This window comes from Vulpes lagopus, chromosome 6 (genome assembly GCF_018345385.1).
Source record: "Vulpes lagopus strain Blue_001 chromosome 6, ASM1834538v1, whole genome shotgun sequence".
Classification (NCBI taxonomy): domain Eukaryota; kingdom Metazoa; phylum Chordata; class Mammalia; order Carnivora; family Canidae; genus Vulpes; species Vulpes lagopus.
This window is the reverse complement of record NC_054829.1, coordinates 39,732,900-39,760,021: the sequence shown is the minus strand read 5'-3', so window position 1 is coordinate 39,760,021 and position 27,122 is coordinate 39,732,900. Positions and strand designations below refer to the sequence as shown.

The following is a 27,122-nucleotide window of genomic DNA, read 5'->3' as shown; positions in this document are numbered from 1 at the left end:
CAAGAAAGGTGCCAGCATGGTTGGGTGGAACTTTGTGGGGTGGAGGAAGGAGGCTCAGGAGCTCTGTGAGGCCACTTTCGTTAGAGCACTGATCTTAATTGTGACAGTTCCACTTTCATGACTTAATCACCTCACCAAACCCCCACTCCCAATACAATCATTAGAGATTAGGATTCCACAATATGAATTTGGGGAGTACACAAACATTCATATCAAAGCAGACCATTATCTAAAGATAAACAAAAAACTTAAAAATTCAACAATAAAAAAACAGATTTAAAAATGGGCCAAAGACCTTAACACTTAACACCAAAAGACATACAAATGGCTGATAAGCACGTGAAAACATGCTCCACATCATGTATCATCAGGGAAATGCATATTAAAACAACAATTAGATATCTCTGCATTATTAGAATACAAAAATTCAAAACACTGACATCAAAGGTTGGCAAGAATGTAAAACAACAGGAACTCCCATTTGTTGCTGGTGGGAATGCAAAAATGGTACAGCCACTTTAGAAGACAGTTTGGCTGCCTTTAGTTTCTTACAAAATAACTCATGCTCTTACCGTATAATCTGGCAATCACAGTCCTTAGTGTATATATTGAAATGAGTTGAAAACTTACGTCCTCACAAAAATCTGCACACAGGTGTTGATAACAGCTTTATTCATAATTATCCAAACTTATAAGCAACCAAGATGCCCTTCAGCAGGTGAATGGATAAACTTGGTCTATCCAGACTTGGGAAATTGTTTAGCACTAACAGAAATTGGCTATCAAGCCATTAAAAGACATGAAGGGAAAAAAAAAAAAAAAAGACATGAAGGGATTTTAAATGCATATTGCTAAGTGACAGAAGTCAATCTCTCATAGGCTGCAGATTGTATAATTCCATGTATATGACATTCTGGAAAAGGTGAAACTATAGAGACAGAGAAAAGATCAGTGGTTGCTGTGGTTGGGGAGGGGAAGGGAAGGATGGATGGGTAGAGCACAAAGGATTTTTAAGGCAGTGAAAGTATTCTGGGTGTTACTATAATGATGGATACATGTTATTATACATTTGTCAAAATACGCATTTGTGTATCAAGCCATACTATAGTATAAACTACAAACCTTGGGTGATAATGATGTGTGAATGTAGGTTCATCAATTATAACAAACGTGGCACTGTGGTGTGGGAAGTTGATACTTGGGGAGGTTGTGCTTGTGTTGAATCAGGGATTATATGGGAGGTTTCTGTATTTTACACTCAATTTTGCTGAAATCTAAAACTTCTCTAAAAAAAATAAAGTCTATTTATAAAAAATGTGTTGGATATCATTAGGCATTAGGGAAAGGCAAGATAAAACTACAGCGAGAATCTACTAGCATGGTTATTAGAATGCTAAAATTAACAAGGCTGACCAACCAAATGTGGGTGGTGACTATATGAAGTAATTGGAAGTCTCATATACTGTTGGTGGGAATGCAAAATGATATAACCATTTTGGAAAAATGGGAGTTTTTAAAAAAATTAAACATACTCCTACCATATGACTGAAGGAAACTTTTGGGATGATGGATATTATTACTATCTTGATTTTGGTGATGGTTTTATGGATGTATACATATGTCAAAGTGTATCAAATGGTATACTTTAAATTTATGCAGCTTATTATATGCCAATTATACCTCAATAAAACTGTTTGGAAGAAGGAGCTATCATCCAGCATAGAACCATGGTTTCTGGACAATTATTAATACTATCTCAATTTGGAAAATGACCATAGCATTGTAGAAATTCGGATCCTCCAATTAGCAAGAATGATGTCTATACATTTAGGAAGAAAAACCTACCTTTACCATAGAAATTTGCTTGAGAATGTTTCAATTATTTTCCCGCATGGTCTCTGTGACAATTTCAACTACAATCATCTGTTTATTTTCTAATTGCTATAATGATTCTCTTACCTTTATATGTCGCTGTTTACTGTGTCCTTAAACACCCAGCAATTTCCAGTTATCCTGGCCCCAATCTTTTCCATGTACCTCAGGGATTAATTATGAGCTCAGTGGAAGTGAAGGATAGGAAGGGACGGGGGAGTGGCAGAGTGGTTTTATCAGAAGGTCAGAGCAGCCAGCCTAGAAGAAGATCATTTGGAACTGGGCTAAACCCCTTACGAAGATCCAAATCAAAAACCACTCCCAGATCACCAGTAACCCTGGAGGCTGATGCCCTCCTCCCTTGTGTTCATGATTACAATTGGGTTTTGACACTAGACCAAGCTCCCAAACAGAAGACTGTGGAAGGAACACAAGAGTACTCAAGAAAACCATTATATGTAACTTACACCTGTTAACTCTTAAATTGTGAGGACCTGGGCTGCTTCTGGGCCCTGACAGCAACAAGCAGTAGTGAGCACCTGGCTAGCACACACTAGTAATATCCGTAAATCATAAAGACCAGGTGAATAGCCTAACAACAACAACAACAAAAATATTAAGTTCCTTTAGGTCCTTACCTAGCTTAGTTAGGCCTTCTCTGTGACTTAGTAGAAAAATCCAGGCTCTGTATTTGGGGTCAGTCTTACTTCCATTGTTCCTGCTGTCTGAATAAAGCAAATATTAGAAGGAAACGCAGCTAGACTAGTTAAGCGTCGTGCGTCTCAGTTGATTTTGCTCTGGGACTTTTGGCTGCGGGCTCAGGCCTGCAGATCCACTGTCACCCCCACCCCCACCCCATCCCGGGCTAATGTGATTGCTTTCAAACTCCTCTTTCCTCCTGCTACTGAGCTAAGGTGGTTGGGGGCTTTGGGTGCCTGAGTTCTTTTCAGGGGACCAGGCTGGCCGGGTTGGGGAGCACGGGCTAGCGATGCTCCGGGCGCGGGCTGCGAGCTAGGAGATGGAGTTAGGAGACAACTTCAGTTTGCGGGAGAGGGAACAGGGGCTTAGGGAGGATTCAGCTGCCGCTTAACCGCATCCGGCCACGCTGTGATGTGCCTCGGTGGGTGTCGTGGGCACAGGGACGAGAGCGCGTCTGGGTCGGGGGCTCCGGGCTTGGAGTGCGACAGACCTGGCCGTGGGCTCGCACGCCGTCTCCGACCCTCGGCCTCCTCCGCGCGCCGCCCGCCGCCCGCCGCCCGCCGCCCGCCGCGGGACCAGGCGCCGCGCCGACGCCCCCTGCCGGCCGGCCGGCTCCCCGCGCTCGCCCGCCCGCGCCCAACGCTCGGCCGTCGGACGCCCGCGGCCGGATGCCCCGCGTCCGCGCCGTGCTCGGCCTCCTGGCGGCCCTGGCGGCCTGCGGCGCCGTCGCCGTCCTCGCCTACTGTGTTCACCGGGACCGGAAGCGGCGCGGCGACCCCGCGTTCAGGCGCCGCCTGCGGGACAGTGAGTGCGGCTGCGCGGCCGGGAGGGCGGCGGGCGGCCCCGCGGGCGTCGGGAGGGCTCCGGCAGCACGTGCCGCCTTGTGTTTGCAGAGAGAGGAGCCCAGCGGCGGCCGGCGGAGGCACGGGGCGCGCAGGTGCAGGGCTTGGGGGCGCCGAGGTGGCGTGATAGTGAGTAACCGCGTAACCGCGGCCCGGGCGGCGCGGGGCCTGGCGGGGCCGGGGCTCCGGGCTGGGCCGCAGGCATTTCCCACCGCCCCGAGCGGCGCCTTCACTGTGCGCTTAGCTTACAGCGGAAGAGGAAGGAGGGGGCAACCACTTGGGGCTTATAAAAAGACATATTCCATTTTACTATTTTTACTTTTAAGAGGTATTTATTTATTGGGACGCCTGGGTGGCTCAGTGGTTGAGCGTCTGCCTTTGGCTCACGTCGTGATCCCAGAGTCCTGGGTTCGAATCCCACCCACACCGGGCTCCCCGCAGGGAGCCTGCTTCTCCCTCTGCCGAGGTCTCTGTGTCTTTCATAGATAATAATAATAATAATAATATTTATTTATGAAAGACACACAGAGAGAGGCAGAGACCTAGGCAGGGGAGAAGCAGGCTCCATGCAGGGCTCCCGGGACCCCGGGATCACGACCTGGGCCAAGGCAGCAGCTCAACCACTGAGCCACCCAGGCTCCCCAACTCATCCCATTTTAAAAAGAGAATTCTTGTGGACAGCAAACAGAAAACACAAAAACGCTCCAGCTATAACAGACTGAGCTGAAGTGACTGACAGGGGAGTTGACATTTTGGGTCAAGGATTGTCCACTCTACGTACCTTTCAAGACCAGCCTGGTCATGGTACCAATAATGATGCTATCCTGTGACTCTGGTCACCTTCCCGAACCAGGCTGAAGCAAGCTGTAGGGTACTTCAGAACACCACCAACTGTCCTGCCAACTCCTGGCCATGCATGCCCTTTGCCAAATCAACAAACAGCCTTAATACCCTTAGGCAAGAAAAACAATTTTGCAACCTACAAGTCACGTTTGTTGCAGTTAATTACAGTAGGATTTCTGCTATGTGTATTTAGGAAGCTTATTAAAATGTAAATGAGAGTTACTACAAGCATCTCAACCTAATTTCAATATGCCATGGATTTTTTAAAAAGATTTTATTAATTCATGAGAGAGAGAGAGAGAGAGAGAGAGAGGCAGAGACACACGCAGAGGGAGAAGCAGGCTACATGCAAGGAGCGGGATGTGGGACTCGATCCCGGGTCTCCAGGATCACTCCCTGGGCCAAAGGCAGGCACCAAACCGCTGAGCCACCCAGGGATCCCTGCCGTGGATTTTTAATTACCTGAAAATGTAATTCCATCTTAAGTTGTTTTAAATATTATAAAGAACAACTGTGTTTATCAGACTTTGGATTTAGATGAGGTTCAAGACATGCCTTTTAAATAAAAATTAGATAATTTTGATCACTAAACCTATACCTTACATTCATTACTCATTGTTAATGTTTTATGAATCTTTTAGTTGTGGGATCCAGCAAAGAATGAAAAATTGCAAGAACTTTTTCTGCAAGAGGTACAAATGGGAGAACTTTGGTTATCCAGAGGTAAAAATGTAAACATTTTTTTGTAAGCAGTTACTTATGATAATATATGTTCAAAATATATTTGGTAGTTATATGTCAAAAAACTTGGGGCATGTGGGTAGCCCAGTCAGTTAAGCCTCCTGACTCTTGATTTCAACTCAGGTCATGATTTCAGGGTTCTGAGATCAGGCCTCTGAGCTGAGTGTGGAGCCTGCTTAAGATTCTCTCTCCCTCTCCCCCTACTGACCTCCACTATCTTTTTCTCTCAAAGGAAAAGAAAAACTAACTAGATGTGTTAACCAACTAGCTTTAAAGTGATTTTCACTTGATCACACTGTTCATCTCCACCGTGTATATTTTTTATTTTATTTTAAAGATCTTATTTGAGAGAGAATAAGCAGGGGAACAGTCCAACATGCAGCTTGATCCCAGGACTCTGGATCATGACCTGAGCTGAAGGCAGACACTTAACCAACTGAGCCACCCAGGCACCCCTATTTCCATCATATTATACATAGCATTCGGGCTTATTATACATTGGAAATGGGCAGATGGAGAAGCAAAACCAAACATAGTAACTCTTCATTTATTGTCAGGTAAAATTCTAGGTAAATGAATGCTCCAAATGACTAAATGTTTTATGAATTAAAACCTAAAAAATTTGAACTGTTTCATAAAGCTTTTCCCGCATTCTTATAAGTATTCTTATCACAACAATTACTTATTTTTGATGGTGAAATTATAAATGCCCATTCTTGTATTGTGTCTAATGTAGTGATGTATGTAGGGGCTACCTTGGACTCAACATCATTACATAAAATGATGGTAGGTAATTTAAGTATTTGTAAATGCCGTATGTAGTAATTGTGTCTTTGTTCTGGTGTTAAGCCCTGGAAAGGAAAAGAATTGTTTTCAGGCTATAATCTTTTTTTTTTTTTTTCAGGCTATAATCTTATGTGAGGGATGAATGATGTTGCTTATACCCATTTATGTATCCTTTTTTTTTTCAAGTGTTGTAAATTTCCTCTCTTCACAGTGCCTGTAGCTGCTTTTCTCTTTTGTCTTTTTTGAAAAGATTTTGTTTTTTCACCCTGTATTAAGAGGTAGCATGCTCCAGAATTTATGAAAACAAAGTCAGGATCCTGGATGACTCAATACCCAAGACTTTTATGTTAATTCAGTGGCTTAAAACACATGATAAAGGTTTTGAGAAATGAAAAAGATACTCAGTCATAGCACATTAATCATTGGAATTTGAAGTTTTAGTATTTTATTCAATACTAATCTTTTAGAAAGTTTTTAAATGGACTAAAAATATCTTAAATATTAATGGCAAAATAAATGGTAAGAACTGACTTAAATGATATAAACAGAAGTGATTTTTTTTTTTTTTTTTTTTTTTTTTTATGATAGTCACAGAGAGAGAGAGAGAGGCAGAGACACAGGCAGAGGGAGAAGCAGGCTCCATGCACCGGGAGCCCGACGTGGGATTCGATCCCGGGTCTCCAGGATCGCGCCCTGGGCCAAAGACAGGCGCCAAACCGCTGCGCCACCCAGGGATCCCAACAGAAGTGATTTTAACCAAGGTAGTAAAGCATAAGCTTTAAGGACCTTCATTTACACAGGCTTTTTTTTTTTTTTTAAAGATTTATTTATTTATTTATTCATTCATTCATTCATTCATTCATTCATTCATTCATGATAGACACAGAGAGAGAGAGGCAGAGAAATTTATTTAGGCAGAGGGAGAAGCAGGCTCCATGCAGGGAGCCCGACATGGGACTTGATCCCCGGACTCCAGGATCGCGCCCTGGGCCAAAGGCAGGCGCCAACCCGCTGAGCCACCAGGGATATCCCACCCCCCCCCTTTTTTTTTTTTTTTAAGATTTCATTTATTTATGAAAGACCCAGAGAGAGGCAAAGACATAGGCAGAGGGAGAAGCAGGTGCCCTTTAGGGAGCCTGATGCAGGACTCAGTCCCCACACTCCAGAATCACATCTTGAGCTGAAGGCAGATGCTTAACCACTGAGCAGAATGGGTTCTGGGAAGAGTCCTAATTTTTTATTCATAATTTTATATTGTCTTTTTTAAAAGGACTCTCCAGGTGCCTGGCTGGCTTGGTCAGTAGAGCATGTGACTCCTGATCTCTGGGTTGTAAGTTTGAGCCCATGTTGGGGGTAGAGGTTACTTAAAAAAAATAAAATCTTAAAAACAAAAAGGGTCCCCTCCCTCAAATTATATAAACTAGGGGACTCACAGGGCGCCTGGGTAGCTCAGTCAGTTGAGCATTTGACCCTTGGTTTCTACTCAGGTCATGATCTCAGCATCCAGAGCTCTACCCACAGTAGGGCTCTGCACTCAGTATGGAGTCTGCTTCAGATTCTCTCTCCACCTTCTTCTTACCTCCTCCTCCCTCTTCCCCTACCCCTGCTTGTGTTCGCATGCACACTCTCTCTAAATAAATAAAATTAAAAACAACAACAAACTAGGGTCCTCACAGAATCTAGATTAATTCCTAAATGTGGATACTGCTGGGACACAGGGGCAAGTAAAATAGATAAACCCTTTCTGCTTGAACATTTTTTGAATTGGGATGATATAAATATGGAGAGAAAGGTGGGAATTATAAATTTAAAAATTATGACATATTCTTAATGTTTAAAAGCTTTCTTGTAATAGTTCAGTTTAACTTAGAGGTGAAGATGTTACAAATACTGAGATGATTAAAAATTGGAAATATGGTTTTTAAATTTTCCCTCTTAAGGGTGATAACATTATTTCTGTGAAACCTTAAATTGATGAATTAGTTCTTTAAGGGTTTTATGTCCATATTTTACTTCTAATGGAGTTCTCATTTTGCTTGCTTATTGAAATCCACACCAAACTCCAGACCAATGAAATCAGAATCTCTGGGGTGGGACCCAGGTGTCAGTATTTTTTTTTCAAACTCTCTAGGTTATTACAATACACTGAGAACCAAAGTTCTAATGCAATAATTTCTCACCGAGTTTTCTGTAATCCTTTCAGTTTTCTCCATCCCCTGTCACTATCCCATTTTCATTACCTTGCTGTCAAGGAGGATATTCCTAGAGCCATCTCAATTGTGGTTATGTCTATATAAGACGATAAAGCCAATAATTTTGATTGAAATTTCTGATTAGCTGAATTGATTCAATCTTTTGGTTGGTTGGCTTACTTGATCAAACTGGTAATTGTTTTTGTCACATCAGTTGTGTCAACTTGAGAGGAGGCACTATTTTACCTTTTTTTTTCTTTAAAAGGTTCAATATGATCAAAGTATTTTGACCTAATGTGTCATCTCCATAAAGCTGTACTTTTATTAATTTAAAATAAACCTTTTAGGGTACCTGGGTGGCTCAGTTGTTTGAGTATCTGAATCTTAGTTTCAGCTCAGGTCATGATCTCAGGGTGGGAAGACGGAGCCCCATATTGGGCTCCTCACTCAGTGTGGAGTCTGCTTGAGTCTCTCTCTCTCCCTCTGCCCCTACTCCCCAACCTTTGCTCCCTCTCTCTAAAACAAGTAAGTCTTTAATAAAATAAATTAGACCTTCTAGTGAAATACTAGTACAGTATTTCATCTAAGAAGTACCTTCTTTATATGTCTATGAAAATTTACTAGATACCTGGCAATGATAATTTAAGTTGAGGGGCAGCCCGGGTGGCTCAGCGGTTTAGCGCCGCCTTCTGCTCAGGGCCTGATCCTGGAGACCTGGGATCGAGTCCCAAGTCAGACTCCCTGCATAGAGCCTGCTTTTCCCTCTGCGTGTGTCTCTGCCTCTCTCTCTCTCTCTCTGTCTCTCATGAATAAATAAAATCTTAAAAAAAAAAAAGATAATTTAAGTTGAAAATGTAAAATTAGATGTTTAGACACAAGACCTTAACTCTTAAAACTTATGTAATATAGGCAATGTTTGCTTTGTGTGTCTTAAGTTAGGTCATGTCCTTCTGATGGCTTTTCAGTTTCAATATAATACGAATCCGGGAAGCATTATTTTGTCCGTCATGCACTTTTCTATATATGTGGGAAATTATGTAACACCTTAAGAGAGACAGCATATTGTGGTCTCAAGGTTCAGAAAATTAGATGCAGTTACTAATTTGGCACTAATTTTGAAACTTTAAGTCATTTTACTGATCTTTGCCTCAGTTTTCTGGAATGAAATAGTGAGACTAAGTAATTCCATGTTTTAACTTAAACAGAAATTCTATGACTAATTTCCATAGTACATAAATTTTCATTCTTACTTTATAGCCAATCACCCTAAAACATTTTAAAACTTAGAAATCAAAGTTCATAAATCTCTTTTCTTTCCCTAGCAATGTAATCATATTATGCTAAACCCTGTTTTAAACTCTTTGATAATACAATCTATTTTTTTAAAGTTTCATTTCAGGCACCTGGGTGGCTCAGTGTTTGAGTATTTACCTTTGGCTCAGGTCATGATCTAGGGATCCTGGGATCGAGTCCTGCATCAGGATCATGGCAGTGAGCCTGCTTCTTCCTCTACCTACGTCTGTGCCTCTGTCTCTCGTGAATAAATAAAATCTTTAAAAACAAAACCCTAGGGCAGCCCGGTGGCTCAGCTGTTTAGCGCTGCCTTCAGCGCAGGGCGTGATCCTGGAGACCCAGGATCGAGTTCCACATCGGGCTCCCTGCATGGAGCCTGCTTCTCCCTCTGCCTGTGTCTCTGCCTCTCTCGCTCTGTGTCTCTCATAAATAAATAAAATCTTAAAAAAATAAAATAAAAACAAAACTCTAAAAGTCTCATTTAGCCAGAACATTAGGTGTTTCCTTTATATTTCATCAATCACACATGTAGAGTTAAGGATAACCTATTCCCTTTCAGTAACAGCAGAAGACAATCTTTAAAAAATACTCAGTATCCCCCTGTTGCAAACCCACATTGCGGAATGTGAGCATTTCTAAAGCAAGAGTGTATTTTTTATCACAGTGAGTCTAATGGGCAGCTCAACATTTTCCCCATTTTGTCTTTACTGTTTTTAAGACTTAAGTAGTGCATAGTTTGATATGCTTTCTTTTTTTCATTTTTTTTAAGATTATTTATTCATGAGAGACACAGAGAGGCAGAGACACAGGCAGAGGGAAAAGCAGGCTCCCTGCAGGGAGCCCCATGTGGGATTCAATCCGGGACTCCAAGATCACCCCTGAGCTAAAGGCAGACCCAACCACTGAGCCACCCAGGCATCCCTTTTTTCATTTTAATAGTTGTTGCTTTCTTGGTAGTTTGTAGACTATTTTGAAGAACGTTAAAATTTTGCTTTAAACTTTATCAATCTGTTTCAGGAGAACATCGATTGGGAGTTGAACATCTCAGCAATGCCCTTTTAGTGTGTGGACAACCACAGGAACTTCTGAAGGTTTTCAAACACACACTCCCTCCTCAGGTATTTGAGATGCTGTTGCGCAAAATTCCCCTTATTTGCCAGGTGAGCACATACTTAATTATCTTTGCTATATGAACACAGTAAATAACATGTTAGGCCTGATTACATAAAAACAGGAAAGTCTGTGTGGATGGGAACTTTAAATGAGTACAATTTCTGAATTTTTGGTTGCTTTTCTTGCCTTATGATGAAACAAGTCTATTTTTTCATGTTCCTTTAACTACAGTGAATTGTGTATTTTGTTGAGTCTTATAGATGTTCCAACATTTCAACTTTAAAAGTAGCACTGTTAATATTGTCTTTGTACTTTCAAAGACCTAACCGTTACTGACTGCAATGTCAACAAAGGCCTGTAAGTTAAATGGTATTGTTAGTTAAATGATGCAATAGCTTAAAAAATTAGAATACAGAAAGCCATAAATTATCAAAGTAGAATAATACTTTTGGCTTCAAATGTGACAATACATAGAAATCACTTTGGTATTAGAAATGTATAGGAGATGGGCAGCCCGGGTGGCTCAGAGGTTTAGTGCCACCTTCAGCCCAGGGCGTGATCCTGGGGACCCGGGATCGAGTCCCACGTCAGGCTCCCTGCATGGAGCCTGCTTCTCCCTTTGCCTGTGTCTCTGCCTCCCTCTCTGTGTATCTCTCATGAATAAATAAATAAAATCTTAAAAAAATTATATATATATATAAAGAAATGTATAGAAGAATTATAATTAGTGTTCTCTTAAGTGCAAGTTTAGATTGGTACCAAATGAAATCCACTCATAAGCCAATTTACTAGTAGGTATTAGTCTATTTAACAGCCAAATTGCTTGGTATATTTATGCATCAACTAGAATTTCCTGCAGATGCTTGTATTTGTTTTAGGATTCATTTAGCCATAAAACACTCCTTTAACTTCGGTTCACTTTTTATTGCACTGATCACATGTCATGGCTGAGAATACACTGTGTAATGTTGGAATGATTCAGAATCATTCATGTTGGACTCAGCTTTTGAACAAAACACAAAACACAGTCTCTACTAGAGCGTAACATTCAATTCTTACACATTCCCAAGGTAGTCTCAGGTGGGATGTTTACTATAGACATATCAAAATATGGCTAGAATATGAATGTATAATATCCACCCTAACACAAGAAGGGAGGCAAGAAAGGATAGTGGGTTGAAATGATTAGCAAGTAACTATTTTATGTATTTACCAGCAATTTGAGGCAGACATGAATGAACAGGAATACTTGGAGGATGATCGTGATTGAAAAACATTTCAACGTATCCACAGTCCAGTCAGAATACTATGGTACTATATATAGTATAAACAACTGCTCAGTGATATTTCCATTTATTTTACTTTTAGTAATAAAAAATTTTTTTCGATCTCATACATGATTGAACACATATTTTGCTTTAAAATTAACAGTCACAATTGAAGAAACAATGGTTTATTTTTCTAATGAAGTTACCAAGCTGCTGAATCTTAAGGCCTCAACAAATGTTGCATCTTATTATTTTCATTTAACAGTAAGACCTTCTATTTTGATTATTCTCCGTAAATAGCAATTTTGTTTCTCCAGTTGTTTCCATTTGCCACAGTCATGACAGACAGTTTAACAGGGTGGCTACTGCTTTCCGGGGGATTCTAGCAGATGAATCATTTCTATCACAACAGCTGCTGGCAATCTTTCATCAAAAGTCCATCCATCAGGACTTCTCTATCGTGGCTGGCCAAGAAGTCCTGCTTTGGCTGCCAGGGCTTCATTCTGCTGAATATGATATTCCTGAAATCTCATGGATATTCTTTGTGTCATTTTTAAATATTTCTGTAAGCAATGTTCTGAACAGGTGGTCTAGAAATAAGAAAAGATCCAATAGGAAAGATAGAATTATTAGTTTTTTTTTTTTTTTTTTGAATTATTAGTTTTTTTTTTTTTTTTGAATTATTAGTTTTTAAAAAGTACATATTCTAAATGAACAGCCGTGGGTGCTTTTTTCTTTGAATATATGAGAACTAAAACGACTAGTGAGTGACCACAGCTTTCAATTGCTAGTACTTTTATCCAGTTACAAAAATTAACATATACTGAATGCCTACCAGTTTGTAGCACTAAAACAAAAACAATGATATGTCCCTGCCTTTTTTCATCTCTCATTCTAACTGTTAAAACATAGGCCCAGTAGTAAGTTTGTTCCTTTTTAGAAACTCCATTCCTAACATTATTAAATTTCAACATCTCTTTTTAACAAAAAGAATGTTATGCTTGGCATTTTTCAAGCTTTGTCATTATTTAACAAGGACTTGCTGATTACTGGTTATATGTTCTTGGCATGGATATTGGTCAACATCTTACATTGGAGGAAGTTTGTGTCAACAAACTTGGCCAAAGTTTTGGCCAACATATAAATGTTTTGATGAGGATATTAAAAGTTAAAATTTTGCATAGGATTGAGTTTTCAGAGTCCACCTATGCAATATCAGCCACCATATTCAAGCTCTGCTTTTTCCAGAATTAACCTGAGTTCTCAGGGTCAGATAGAAAAGCCATTATCAAGTTTCTCAAGCCAGGCCATCTTGACTGAAAGCTAATTAGTAAGAAGTTTTGCTATGGAACAATAATTCAGCAAACCTTAGGTATCTTAACTAAAAGAAAGAAAGAGAGAGTAAGAAATAAAGAAAACTGCCATGCTACAGTATGAGTGTCACATTATATTTGGGATCATTAAATTCAATGCCCATGGGTCAGGAACCATGCTTTAGTTCCTCTGAGCAATGTTATATACTAGGTAGCCCAAATTTCTGAAATAACTAGGAACAAGCAAAATGGTTAGAGGCATCCTACTTCTATTGTTTGTGACAAGCTTAGAGAATTTTTAGTGGGCAGCACTTTTCGTACCTCTTCAGGTTTGACTTCTCTTGTTGTGAAGTCTTTAACGCAATCCAAAAAGCACGTTTCGGTAAGTTTATTGTAGGTTCCAAGAAATTCCTTGAACTATGAAAAATCAGAACATTCTTTAATGTTTGGCTTTAAAAAAAAGTTTTGAAACTTAATTACTGATGATCTGTATTTGGGGAAAATACCCTGTAATACTTGAAGTCAAAACTTAAATGGGCATAATATGACCCATATGGTATGATCTACAAAATACAGTCCAGTTTTCTAGTTGAATATTTATTCATTCCTGGATATCTGTCAAATTATCTGGAAAATAAGTATGTTTCATATCATTTAGAATCCATTTTTGGAAATGAAATATGAAGTTATTTTGTGAGATCACTGACTGACATGGTTACACCAAGTTGTGCCTTAAATTTTTTGCAAAATTCTTTTTTGTTAATTGTATTACCTTACCTGTTTTATCTGATCAGATTCTGGCATTTGTGCAGCCATATTCTTTTGGTATGTTTATTAGTCACCTGATTTAAAAATTAAGAAAAAGTTTGTCAGTCTGTGAATAAATATTTTTAGGCTAGCTGAAGAGTTAGATAATTAAAACAAGAACAGTTTATGAACAGAACTGAACAAAGTTTACTTGAAATTGTTACTCTTATTTTATAAATTTCTAATGGAGTCTTTAATTATATCCCCCTCCCCCAACAATCTTCTAATGAAAAACCTACAGTTTACAGATTTAGATTTTTTACTGCTGGTTATGGGGCCCCCAAAGGCCCTCTCTATCTAAATCTCTAGTTTTAAGACAGCTTGCTCTATTATGTTGCAAGGTTTACTTGTTAAAGCCTCATTCCTAATAGAGTTTTAAGGGAAAACGAAGAGATCTCTGGTGTCTTCCTGCAAGTACCGCTGGTTGCTAATGTAACTTTGACTTGTTGTAATAATGACCCCTTTATTATCTCTACATAAATACAAAATTTCTATTAATTATTAATAAACACCATCCACTTGGGGCACCTGGGTGGCTCAGTCAGTTAAGTGTCAGACTTGTAATTTCAGGTCAGGTCTTGATCTCATGGACTATGGGATCAAGCCCGTCAAGCTCTATGCTCAGTAGGGAGTGCTTAAGAGTCTCTCTCCCTCTTAAAAAAAAAAAAAAAAAATTCTCTTTCCCTCTGCACCTCCCTGCCTCCAACTCATGCATTATTTCTCTCTCTTAAAAAAAAAAAGAAAAGAAAAAGAAAGATTATAAGGAAACGACATTAATAGTATAGTACTAAAATAAATCTGCATTTAAGTCGACCTGTGTAGTTCAAATCTGTTGTTGTTCAAGGGTCAACTGCAGAGATTTTTACCACATAAACTACCTGAAAAATACCAACAGTTAACTGAAAGTCACAATTTTTCAGGTATTGCTGTGCTGTTCTAAAACACCACTAACCAGTCAGAGACAGAAGATATATATTTTTTAAAGATTTTATTACCTTACTCATGAGAGGCACACAGAGAGGCAGAGACATAGGCAGAGGGAGAAGCAGGCTCTCTGTGGTGAGCCCGATGTGGGACTCAAGCCCAGGACCCTGGGATTATTATCTGAGCCAAAGGCAGATGCTCAACCACTGAGCCACTCAGGCACCAGAGACAGAATATTCTATATCATACAATGCAGTTTAGGACTTGTGCTTCTGGAAAGATGGTGCAAGAGATGTGTTTTTCCTTGTTCCTCAAACTAAGTACAACTAAAAACCCTGGATCTGACATATAAAACCAACATAAGACTCTTAAAGATGGAGAGAAGAAAATATACTGGCCAGGGCCCTTGAGACCTAAGAAACAAAACAGTGGGGAGTTCTTTCTCCCTCTTTTTTGTCTCCTATATCACAGAGTCGGAGCTGAAGAAGCCAGCAATCTGCAAATGCCAATGGGCACAGTCCAAACTCCCCATCTCCCCAAAGCTGGCCCTCTCTAGCTAAAGGGCCAGGAAAGGGGAAGCCTATAAAATAGAAAACTTTTAAACAATAACTATTGTACTCCAGGCAAACAAAAACATTGTGGCCTGCATTCCCCATCCAGCCACATCAACATAAGCCAAGTTAGGAGCCTAGACTTCTACCCTCACTAAGCTGTAATGAGGCACTCCCATCCTCACACTTTAGAGAAGGGAGATTAGGAAGCAGGGACTTTAAATCCTTACTGAGCATTAATGAGGGCTTCCCGCACCCCCAACAAGTGTCAGTGGAAACAACATGAGGAGCCTGGACTTCTACTTCAATTGGCAATAATGAGGTACCCTTTTCCCTCCCGTCTAGGTGGTATCAAAGGTGGCCTCTTTGAGATTCAAGGCCTGCATTATAGTCCCATGGTAAATTCACATACTCAGTGTGTCAGTGGAGACCATGTGGGGAGCAGTAATAAGGCACTCCAGTCTGTCTCAGCCAGGGTGATACTAGTGGAGACCTACTGGAGAGCCGTAACTCCTACTCTTTCCCAGCAGTAATGAGGAGCACATCACCCCCAACATACCTAAGTGACAGAGTGAGTTACCTGGACTTCTAGCCCACATCTAGTAGTCATGAGGCAGCAGGCCCCCTCCCCTACTTTTTGCTAACGGAGCAGTGGCAAAAGGAGCCAGCTAGAAAAGAAGGTTTTTTGCTTTTGTTTTTAAGATTTTATTTATTCATGAGAGACCCAGAGAGAGAGGCAGAGACATAGACAGAGAGAGTAGCAGGCTCCTTGTGGGAAGCCTGATGTAGAACTCGATCCCCAGACCCTCGGATCAGGCCCTGAACTGAAGACAGATGCTGAACCACTGAGTCACCCAGGCATCCCTAGAAAAGAAGGGATCTTCTTAAACAAGATCTAGAGCCTCACAACACAATACGCAAAATGTCCAGGTTACAATAAAAAGAAAATAATCATTAAAAAAAAAATCATCATACCAAGAACTAAGAAAGTCTCAAACTGAATGAAAAAAGGCAATATATATCTGACATTGAGATGACAGAAATATCAAAGATTTAAAAATTGTTATTACAAAAAATACATCAATAAGCAATTATGAATATGCTTGAGATAAAGAAGATGTTAGAAGAACCAAATGGAAATTTTAAGAAGTCAAAAATAAAATAACCAAAATAAACTGACAGAACAATCAACAGCAGAATGAGGGACAGAGGAAGAAATCAGCTAATTAGTATATGTGCTGCCGAAGCAAATTAGAAGACAGAAAATAGACTTAACTAATCTAACAGAAAAATATAATGGAAAAAAATGAACAGAGTGCCAGAAACCCATATGAAGGTAATAAAAGATCTAATATTTGTTTCAACAGAGTCCTGGAAGAAGAGGAGAAAAGAGCAGGGCTGTACAAGTTCTAGAAGAAATAATGGCCGAAAACTTCCCAAATTTGGCAAAAGAGATAAATTTATAGATCCAAGAGAAGCTGAGTGAATGCCAAAGGCATATAAACACAAATGAATCTACATCAAGCACAGCCAAACATCTAAAACTAAAGACAAAACTTTTTGAAAGTAGCAAGTGAAAAAGTGACATCTTACCTAGGGGAAAACAATTAGTCAACCCAGAACCTGAATCTAGCAAAAATATGCTTCAGGAATGAAGGGAAAATCAAGACTTTCTCAAATGAAAGAAACTAGAATTTGTTGCCAGTGAATCTACCCTACGAGAAGAATTAAAGTTCTAAACAGAAAGGAAATGATATTAGGAGACTTGGAACATCAAGAAGGAGGAAAAATACAGTAATAACAAATATGACTAAGTATAACACTTTCCTTCTCGAATGTCCTAAACTGTTTGACAGTTGAAACGAAAATTATAATATAAAGCTAATTAGGGGCACCTGGGTGACTCAAGTCAGTTAAGCGTCTACCCTCAGTTCAGTCATGATCCTGGGGTCCTGGGACCCAGCCATGCATTGAACTCCTTGCTTTTAGCAAGGAGTCTGTTGCTCCCTCTCCCTCGCCCCACTGCTTGTGCTCTTTCTTGAGTACACTCTCAAATAAAATCTTAAACAGTCAAATGTGGTTTTATCTTTTTTTTTTTAAAGATTTTATTTATTTATTTGTAAGAATACATAGAGAGGAGAGAGAGAGAGAGAGGCAGAGACACAGGCAGAGGGAGAAGCAGGCTCCATGTGGGACTTGATCCCAGGTCTCCAGGATCATGCCCTGGGATGAAGGTGGCACTAAACCACTGAGCCACCCGGGCTGCCCTCTAATGTGGTTTTAAATGTATATTAATAAATATGATGAAGATAAAGGGAGGTAAAGTTTCTATACTTCAGTGAAGCTGGTGTCAACCCCATTAGACTGTGATAAGCTATGTAAATATCATGTAGTACCCAGAGCAATCACTATAAAGGATATATAAGGATCCCTGAGTCCCAGGATCGAGTCCCACATTGTGCTCCTTGCATGAAGCCTGCTTCTCCCTCTGCATGTCTCTGTCTCTCTCTGTCTCTCATGAATAAATAAATAAAATCTTAAAAAAAATACTATATATAAATCAAAATGAAATTCTAAAATGTATTCATGTAATCCATAGTAGGGCAAGAAAGAGAAAAACTATTCTGTTTTTCTATTCTGAAAATTTAATTTTCTATTCTGAAAATTAGAAAGGAACAAATTTAGGCCCTAATATAAACAATTACATTAAATATAAATGGTCTCAGTAATCAATTAAAAGGGACTGGTAAAATGGATTAAAAAACATTACCAACTATATGCTGTCTCTAAGAAAAAATTTTTTTTAAAGATTTTATTTATTTATTCATAGAGATGCAGAGAGAGAGAGAGGCAGAGACACAGGCAGAGAGAGAAGCAGGCGCCATGCAGAGCCCAACGCGGGACTCGATCCAGGGTCTCCAGGATCATGCCCTGGGCTGCAGGCGGCACTAAACCACTGTGCCACCGGGGCTGCCCTGTCTCTAAGAAATTTACTTCAAATATAATGGTACAGGCAGGTTGTAAATAAAAGGATAGAAAAAGATCAATCAAAAGAAAACAGTGGATATATTAATATCAAAGTAGATGTCAGACCAAAGGAAATTACAAGACAGAAAGGAACATTAAGGATTAATCTACCAAGAAAAGAAAACACAACAATCCTAAATGCGTGTGCACCAAACAAGAGAGTTGCAAAATACACAAGAGTAGAACTGAAAGGAGAAAGAGACATACGGTTGGGTACTAAATATTCCTCTCTTAACAACCAACAGAGCTAGACAGAAGATTTGCAAAGGTGTAGAAAAACACCACCATCAACACAAAATCCTCATTTACAGAACGTTTTTCCCCACTACAGAATACACATTTTTATCAAATGCCCATTTATATCCTAGGCTACAAAACTAGCCTCAACAAATCTAAAATAATTGAAATCATGCAGAATCCGACTGGAAATCAGCAATGGAAAGATAACAGGAAAATCTCCAAACATTTGGAAAATAAACTACTTCTAAATAATCCATGGGGCAAAGAAGAAGTCTCAAAAAAATAAAAAATCATTGAACTAAATAAACTGAAAATACAACACATCAAAATTTGTGGGACACAGCTAAATCAGAGCCAAGAGGAAAACTGACAACTAAATTCATACCAGAGACCAAAGAAAGTAAAGGTCTCAAATCCACAAACTAAACTTTCACTTCACGTACCTAGAAAAAGAACACAATAAACCCAAAGCATTGAGAAGGAAGGAAATAATAAAGAGCAGAAGTTAATGAAAATGAAAACAAGTACAACAATCAATAAAACAAGGAGCTGGTTCTTTGAGAAGATTATAACAGACAAACCTCTACCAAGACTAATAAAAAAAAAAATCACATTATCAGTATAAGTAATGAAATAGAATATATCACTGTAGACCCTGCAGACATCAAAAGGTAATAGCACTACAAATACCATATATAGAAATCTAACAACTTATTCACGAATCTAGCATTATCTAGATATCAAAACCACAGTACACAAAAGAAACTTACAGAAAAATATCCTCATAAAATAGCCTTAAAAATCCTTGACAGTAGGGCAGCCCCGGTGGCGCAGCGGTTTAACACCACCTGCAGCCCGGGGTGTGATCCTGGAGACCCGGGATCGAGTCCCACGTCGGGCTCCCTGCATGGAGCCTGCTTCTCCCTCTGCCTGTGTCTCTGCCTCTCTTTCGCTCTCTCTGAATAAATAAATAAGTAAATCTTAAAAAAAAAAAAAAAATCCTTGACAGTAGCAAATATAATTAATATATAAAAATAATTATATATACCTTGAATAAGTGGAGTTTTCTCCAGAGATGCAAGGCTCGTTCAGTCTTTGGAGAAAGATCATGAGATCATATCAATTGATGCAGAAACAGCATCTGACAAATTCAACACTCATTCATGATAAAAAAAAAACTGAAAAGGAAAAGAGAACTTCTTCAACTTGATAATGAGCATCTATAAAAAACCATAGTTAATGATGAAAGACTAAATATTTGCCTCTAAGGTTGTGGGCAAGGCAAGATATCTGCTCTTACCAGTCTTTTTTTAAAATTTATTTTTTTAAGATTTTTATTTATTTATTCATGAGACACACACACAGAGAGAGAGAGAGAGAGAGAGAGAGAGAGAGAGAGGCAGAGACACAGGCAGAGCGAGAAGCAGGCTCCATGCAGGGAGCACGACATGGGACTCGATCGAGGGTCCCCAGGATCATGCCCTGGGCTGAAGGCAGGCACCAAACTGCTGAGCCACCCGGGCTGCCTAGTCTTTTTTTTTTTTTTTTTAAGATTTTATTTATTTATTCATGAGAAACAGAGAGGGGGGGGAGAGAGAAAGAGGCAGGCAAAGGAAGAAGCAGGCTCCATGCAGGGAGCCCAATGTGGGACTCAATCCTGGTACCTCGGGATCATGCCCCGAGCCGAAGGCAGACCCTTAACTGCTGAGCCACCCAGGTGTCCCACCAGTTTTTTTTTTTTTTTTAAGATTTTTAATTTATTTATATGAGAGACACACAGAGAGAGGCAGAGACATAGGCAGAAGTATAAGCAGGCTCCCTGCAGAGAACTCAATGCTGGAATCAATCCCAGGACCCAGGGATCACACCCTGAGTGGAAGGCAGATGTTCAACCACTCAGGCACCAAGGCATCCCTCTTACCAGTCTTTTTTTTTAATTTTTTTTTTTATTATTATTTATTTATGATAGTCACAGAGAGAGAGAGAGAGAGAGGCAGAGACACAGGCAGAGGGAGAAGCAGGCTCCATGCACCGGGAGCCCGATGCGGGATTCGATCCTGGGTCTCCAGGATCGCGCCCTGGGCCAAAGGCAGGCGCCAAACCGCTGCGCCACCCAGGGATCCCCCTCTTACCAGTCTTAATATTCCGCTGGAAGTTCTACCCAGAAGAGCAAAGCAAGAAAACAAAATAAGACCTACAGAGTATAAAGGAAGAAAGTAAAATTCTCTTTGCAGGTAACATAATTGTGAACATCGAAAATCCCAAGGGATCTAAAAAGAAACTCTTAGAACTAGTAAGTTCAGCAGTCACAGGATATAAGATAAGCACGCAAAAAATCAATTCTGTCTCTAGATACTTACAGTGAGCACGCAATGAAAAGTATGATAACACGCAATGAAAAGTACAATACCATTAATGGTCATTCAAAAAAACCTGAGCAGTAAATCTAACAAAGCATGTTCAGGACTTGTATGCTGAAAACTACGAAATGCTGATGAAAAAAAATCAAAGACCTAAATAAATGGAGACACATTATGTTCATGGATTGGGAAATTCAACATAGTAAGGATACCCATTTTCCCAAAATTAACATATATAGGCTTAATGCAATTCCTATCAAATCAAAATCCCAGGAAGATTTTTTGTAAATATAGACAAGATTATTTTAAAATTTTTTATTAGAAAGCAAAATAGCTAAAGAAATTCAAGAATAAAATGGGGGAAATCAGTCTACCTAATTGTAAGACTTCTTACAAAGTTACAGTAATCAGTATTGTATGCTATGGGTGGAGGAGCAGACACATAGATCAATGGAACAGAACAGAGAACCAGAATTAGAGTCACACAAATATGTCCAACTGATTTTTAGTCAAAGGGCAAAAGCAATGAAATGAAGGATGGCCTTTTCAACAAATGGTACTAGAACAATTAATTGTACATCCATAGAAAAAAGTTTAACCTCAAACTAAATTTCTCATTTATATATGACTTACATAAAAATTAACTCAAAATGGATCAGGAATTTAAATGTAAAACATAAAATTCTTCCAATTTATAGCGACAACACCAAATGCTGTGAGTATGTGGGAAAACTGGATCACTCAGATATTCCTAGTGGTAATGTAAAATTGTATAGCTACTCCAACAAATAGTTTGGCAGTATTTTAGAAAATTAAACATGCAACTACCATATGTCCCAGCAATTGTATTCCTTGTCATTTATCTCAGAGAAATGAAAACTGACGGTCACACAAAAACCTGTATGTGAATGTATACAGAAACTTTATTTTTTTAACAGTCAAACCTGGAAACAACCCATATATTCTTTAGTAGGTGAATGGTTAAACTGGTATACCAGTACTATGGAATACTACTCAGGAATAAAGGAATGAGCTACTGTTCCATAAAAACCAGATGAATCTCTAGAGAATTATGCTGAGTGAGAAAAGCCAATTCCAAAAGGTTCTATACTGTATGATTTATATAGCATTCATGAAATGACAAAATTAAAGAAATAGAGAATGTGTTAGTGATTGCCACAAGTTAAGGAGGGGATATAGGTAGGAAGCGTGATTATTACTATAAAAAGGCAAAATGAGATTTCTGTAATGGAAATGTTCTGTATCCATGTTGTGATATTCTGTGTGATGTTTTGTAACCTTATTGTCGTGGAAAACTGGGTACAGGGCACAAGGGATGTCTGCATTTTTCCTACAACTGCATGTGAATCTATAACAATCTCAAAATAAGAAGATTAATATAAAGAAAAAGTTGTCTAATCCCTGCCAAAGAACAAGATTCAGTGTGCAGTGTAGGGTTAGCAAATGCTCAGAACTAGAGTTCTTTTGGCTTTTCCCTCAACAGCCTGAAAAGATCCAAGAACTGGTAAGATAACTTTTGTGAAAATAAGTGTTACATGAAACCCTTGTTTTGTGGGAACTTAAAAAAATATAAAGACAATACAATATGCATTATGAAACAATAGGCCTCTAGCTCAAATGACAGAAGTTCACCTATAAAACTTCTTTAGCCTTTTGAATTGCTGAATTGTATAATACATTCACTGTCTTCAGGACATTGGTGTTTCTATACCTCACACCAAAAATAAAACAAATGTGATTTTCTTATAAAAACCACAGAAATCGGGCAGCCTGGGTGGCTCAGCGGTTTAGCGCCACCTTCAGCTCAGGTCATGATCCTGGAGTCCCAGGATGGAGTCCCATATCAGGCTCCCTGCATTGGAGCCTGCTTCTCCCTCTGCCTGTGTCTCTGCCTCTTTCTCTGTCTCTCACGAATAAATAAATAAAATATTAAAAAAAAAAAAAAAAAAAACCACAGAAATCTGCACATTCAGATTGTGAGGTCAAAATCCCATTCTTTTTCCTATTCCTATCCTTTTATTTCTTCAGGTTAAAATTTGTATATAATCACTTTTTAGCTGGAGTCCAGAGGGGCAGAAGGTATGAAATCTTTGTGTTAAGTTTCAGAGAATGGTGGGATGCCTGAGTAGTTCAGTGGTTGAGCATCTGCCTTCATTCAGCTCAGGGTGTGATCCTGGAGTCCCGGGAACAAGTCCCACATCGGGCTCCCTGCATGGACCCTGCTTCTCCCTCTGCCTATGTCTCTGCCCCTCTCTCTCTCCATGTCTCTCATGAATAAATAAATAAAATCTTTTAAAAAATTACTTCATTCCTTAAAAAAAAAAAAAACTTTCAGAGACTGGTAATACTATGCTGACCCTATCCCACCTACCCCTTAGTATATAACTCAGAGTGACAAATGATGGTTGTTATTTGGAAGTCTTTGACAACACATAGATGAGGAGTGCCCCAAATGCTCTTGGTATGAATTTTATTTCAAAATTACTATTTTGGGGGGCACCTGGGTATCTCAGTCAGTTTGAGTGTCAGATTCTTGATTTTGGTTCAGGTTGTGATCTCAGGGTCATGGTATTGAGCCCCGTGTCTGGCTCCGTGCTGATAGCAGAGTCTGCTTCAGCTTCTCTCTCTTACCCTCTTCCTCTGCCCCTACACTCGCACACATGGTCTCTTTCTCGCTCACTCTCTCAAATAAATGAATAAAATCTCTAAAAAAAGTATTTTCTTGGTATAGTTTTTAATATACAGTATCTCCTCCTTTAAATAGAGTATCATATTATGAGTAAACTATTTCTTGAGAATTTGGAAAATAAAAGAGAAATAGTTCTACTACCCAATACTCCTATGTTAACATTATGGTTTCCTTTTTTTCTAGAGTTTCAATTATATATTTTATTTTCTCAACTATCTTCCCAGACCTACAAACTGAACTAGGAGCTAACAATCAGTTTTCTCAAGCCTGGCTAAGTCTCCAAATTCTCTGTAGTCACCAGTATTAGGCTTATGGTAATTACAGGCACTTAATTATAGGCACTTGTTCCTAAAAAATATTGGAGATAAAGGAGTGAATGATTTTCATATTTACTTGCTAGTTTGGGGTCTTCTAAGTCTTAAGATATTCTATTTTGCAGTTATTTAATACTATATTAGGCTGACCGACAAAATCCAACAGCCACATAGACCACCTGATGTTGAAAACAGAAGCATTGTGGCTACCCTGTGATTTAGTCCTAGTTTTCAGCTATTACAGCAACTGTTTTACAGAAGCAAATATCCAATTAGAGGTTACCTTATGATTAGATCCCTGAAACCTAGAGAGGGAAGAAAGGGATAAGAGAGATCTAGAATCTCTGGCTTAGGTCTTGGGAATGATTACAATGCTAAGTTATTTTTGTGTCAGACAAAATATATAATAAAACCAGGGAACTTAAGAGTTAAGAGAGTTCTTATCAGCCATCAATTCAAACCTTTTCTGATGCATGAGTTTCCTTTAGTTCCAGAAAATTAGTTGTCCAATCTTTGCTTGAATATCTCCAATGAGGCTTGATGTCTTACCTGAAAAATGAGGGGATTACAATATGGCTGAGGCCTCTTCAAGCTCTAAGTCTGTTTGATGAAATCTAAACTTCTGTCGGCTAAACTGTTTTCCATAAGTGAAAGTTTCCTCAATCTATTCTGAGGTTACAATTCCTTAGCATATGTGTTACATGTATCAAGTACTTAACCTCCTAATCTTTCCAGGTAGTATGCTTAGGTGAACATAAAAGGACAGTAATTCTCAGAAATTTCTGAAAACAACCAAACTAACCAGGATGTGATGAAGGGATGCCCTCCATTTCTTTTTTGGAATCCTATGCAGATTTGTACCAGGTCTGGAAGCAAATTTCTAATTTGGTTCAAACTTAGTTTACAATAAATGATTCTTCTAATGTCCTTGCCCATGATCACGATAACTGACCCTAGTCTCTGCATGACTGGTACTGATAATTGGTAATCTTGTGATTCAGGCAAGAATGGATGATAAAACTACTGTGTACAGGTAATTGGGAAATAGGATATATCCAGGGTCTCAAAGTATATCCATAGGTTACTTATCACTGAAGGAAAACAGTCCCTTTATACTGGAAAGATCTGGCAGTCACCATCATAGCCAATAAAGATAAAATATCAACTATGTAGTATTCTTGCCAAAAATATTTGATCCAGGTCTGATCATGAGGGAATAATTAGGAAAATCCACAATGTGGGACAATCTGTAACACAGCTACACGTCTCTTTAAAAAGCTGGTCATAAAGAAAAGAGGTAGAAAGCTGTTCTAGATTAAGTGACTAAAGAGTCATGACAACTAAATAATGTCTGAACTTTGGACCTTGAATTAAAAAAAATTTTTTTTCTGAGTTAAAAATAAAGAGATTTTTGGGATAATCAGAGAAATCTGAATATGTTACCTTATTAAGTGTGATAATCTTACAGTGCCTATGTAATAGATTGTTCTTAAGGCTATACAAGCTGAAGAAATTAGGGTTAAAGGTCATGTTTGAAACTTACTTGCAAACCAGTCAGCAAAAAAAGTGTATCTATTTATGTATGTATGGATGGATATATGACAGTGGGAAAGAGGAAGCAAATAAGTAAACATGTTAACAATAGTGCAAAAGAAATGAGAGAAAATCTTGTGAGCCATGTTTTTGTTTCAGGGCTATCAGTGTCTTTGATAGGTCAGATGTCCAAATTGATCTGAACTTGTCTGATTGATATAAAATAGGACTCTGCTACATGTCCCTTTACTTCAGATTATTTGTGGCAGGTTTAGGAGTTATGACTGATTAACTGGCAACCCCAACTCAACTTACTACTAATCAGAGCAAAAAATACTTTTGAAAGATTACTGCTTTCTGGTCATGGCTTCCAGGCCTGAAGGACGAGCCTATGAACACTGGACTAGATGGGGGCAAGACTACTTGGGTTTTACCCCCAGGTCTAATATGAAGGGGGTTTCTAAGATCCAAATCAAATCATTTATTCAAATCATTTTAATTAGTTTCTATGCCTATGCTCACACCTTAGAGACTACAGAGGAAAGGTCACTTTTTCTTTCATATTTAAGTTCCACCTAGAATATAAGGGGATTAAGTCATCTTCAAAGTCTCTGACATTGTCATATCTTTTAATTTGCCGCATTATAAAACAAATTGTGAACAGGTACCTAAGAGCCCAATAATGAAGAGAGAAATTTAACTGACATAAAAAATAATGATTAATTACGGAAATATATCAAGAATAATTAAAAGGTTCTCCAGAGCTGAGCCCTTAAGGTCCCTTTTATTCTATGATTTTTTTTATATAGGGAGATAGATGAGATGTAAAAATAAAGACACTCTTATTTAACTTTTACAGCAGATTATAATTTTTGCTTTCATCTTTTAAAAAATATTTAGTAATGCGTAAAGGGAAACGTCTAAATAGCCCGTCCTCCTAAATTAGCCACCCAGAGAAGGGGTCCTGGGCCACGGTATTCCATCCTGAGATTTTTTTGTTAGAGGGTCTCCCGCTTGTCAGCTCAAGGTCACCGCGTGGATGCTTTTCAATCTAACTCATTATTCCAAAACAAGACCCCGACTCCCCAAACCCGCTTTGGGAGTGGCTCAGAGCGTCCAATTCGGACCCTCGTCCCAGTGTGCCGGGCCCGGGCAGCTCCCACACCCGCTCTGGGGACGCGCTGCGGGTCTCCGCGACCCCCCAGCCCCCACCGCGCCACGTACACGCGGCGGCCTCCTCCGAGGATCCCACCTTTCCGGAGCGAAGCCTGTTGCCCCCCGCCTGGGAACCCGGGACTCTAAAGGCAGAGAAAAGAGACCATACTTAAGCACAGGCTCCCGCATCGGACACCAGTGCGAGGCTGAGGGGCTGCGCTGCCAGTCGAGCCTAGGGGCGGAAGGTCTGGGTCAGGGCGGGCGCCGCAGCCGCTGGATGGAAGAGAGCACGTGGGAGAGGCGATGTCAAATAGCCCTTAGACTGGGAGACGCGGATTCGTTATAATGCTGGGCACTCCGCAGGAATAGCCGCTATCTCCAATGGATTCTAAAATTCTCTATGGATTAAATTTTATAGTTATATGCTCAGTCAGTGCTCTTTATTCCTGACTCCCACGCCAACAACCACCCGAATCTGTCGAGATGTTCTGCCAAACTAATTTACTTAATTTCCTGTCCCTAACGGTCTTCAGGAGCTA

At 39.4% G+C, this 27,122-nt stretch overlaps 2 protein-coding genes across 13 annotated transcripts; one reads left to right on the top strand and one right to left on the bottom strand.

Annotated features, from left to right (window-relative positions):
• The first annotated feature begins 3,239 nt into the window (after positions 1–3,239).
• On the top strand, positions 3,240–17,325 carry TOMM20L (translocase of outer mitochondrial membrane 20 like). Of its 4 annotated transcripts, none has more exons than XM_041759712.1 (5): positions 3,240–3,375; positions 3,465–3,508; positions 4,898–4,979; positions 10,286–10,428; positions 16,612–17,325. In XM_041759712.1, the coding sequence occupies exons 1-5, from the start codon at positions 3,240–3,242 to the stop codon at positions 16,708–16,710; spliced, it is 504 nt and encodes a 167-aa protein (XP_041615646.1). In that variant the 3' UTR covers positions 16,711–17,325. The 4 variants fall into 4 exon arrangements, with proteins under 4 accessions (XP_041615646.1, XP_041615649.1, XP_041615647.1 ...); XM_041759715.1 differs by lacking the exon at positions 16,612–17,325 and adding an exon at positions 11,598–11,651; XM_041759713.1 differs by lacking the exon at positions 4,898–4,979 and having other exon boundaries at positions 3,465–3,542.
• On the bottom strand, positions 11,291–26,898 carry TIMM9 (translocase of inner mitochondrial membrane 9). 9 transcript variants are annotated; one of them, XM_041759720.1, is made up of 7 exons: positions 26,753–26,898; positions 24,357–24,444; positions 22,227–22,228; positions 19,560–19,689; positions 13,740–13,804; positions 13,284–13,379; positions 11,291–12,239 (listed from the first exon to the last, which is right to left on the bottom strand). In XM_041759720.1, exons 5-7 carry the CDS (start codon positions 13,776–13,778, stop codon positions 12,105–12,107), a joined length of 270 nt encoding a protein of 89 aa, XP_041615654.1. In that variant the 5' UTR covers positions 13,779–13,804; positions 19,560–19,689; positions 22,227–22,228; positions 24,357–24,444; positions 26,753–26,898; the 3' UTR covers positions 11,291–12,104. The 9 variants fall into 9 exon arrangements, with proteins under 9 accessions (XP_041615654.1, XP_041615652.1, XP_041615653.1 ...); XM_041759718.1 differs by lacking the exon at positions 22,227–22,228 and adding an exon at positions 19,282–19,469; XM_041759719.1 differs by lacking the exon at positions 22,227–22,228 and adding an exon at positions 19,282–19,469 and having other exon boundaries at positions 19,560–19,604.
• Positions 26,899–27,122: the final 224 nt, after the last annotated feature.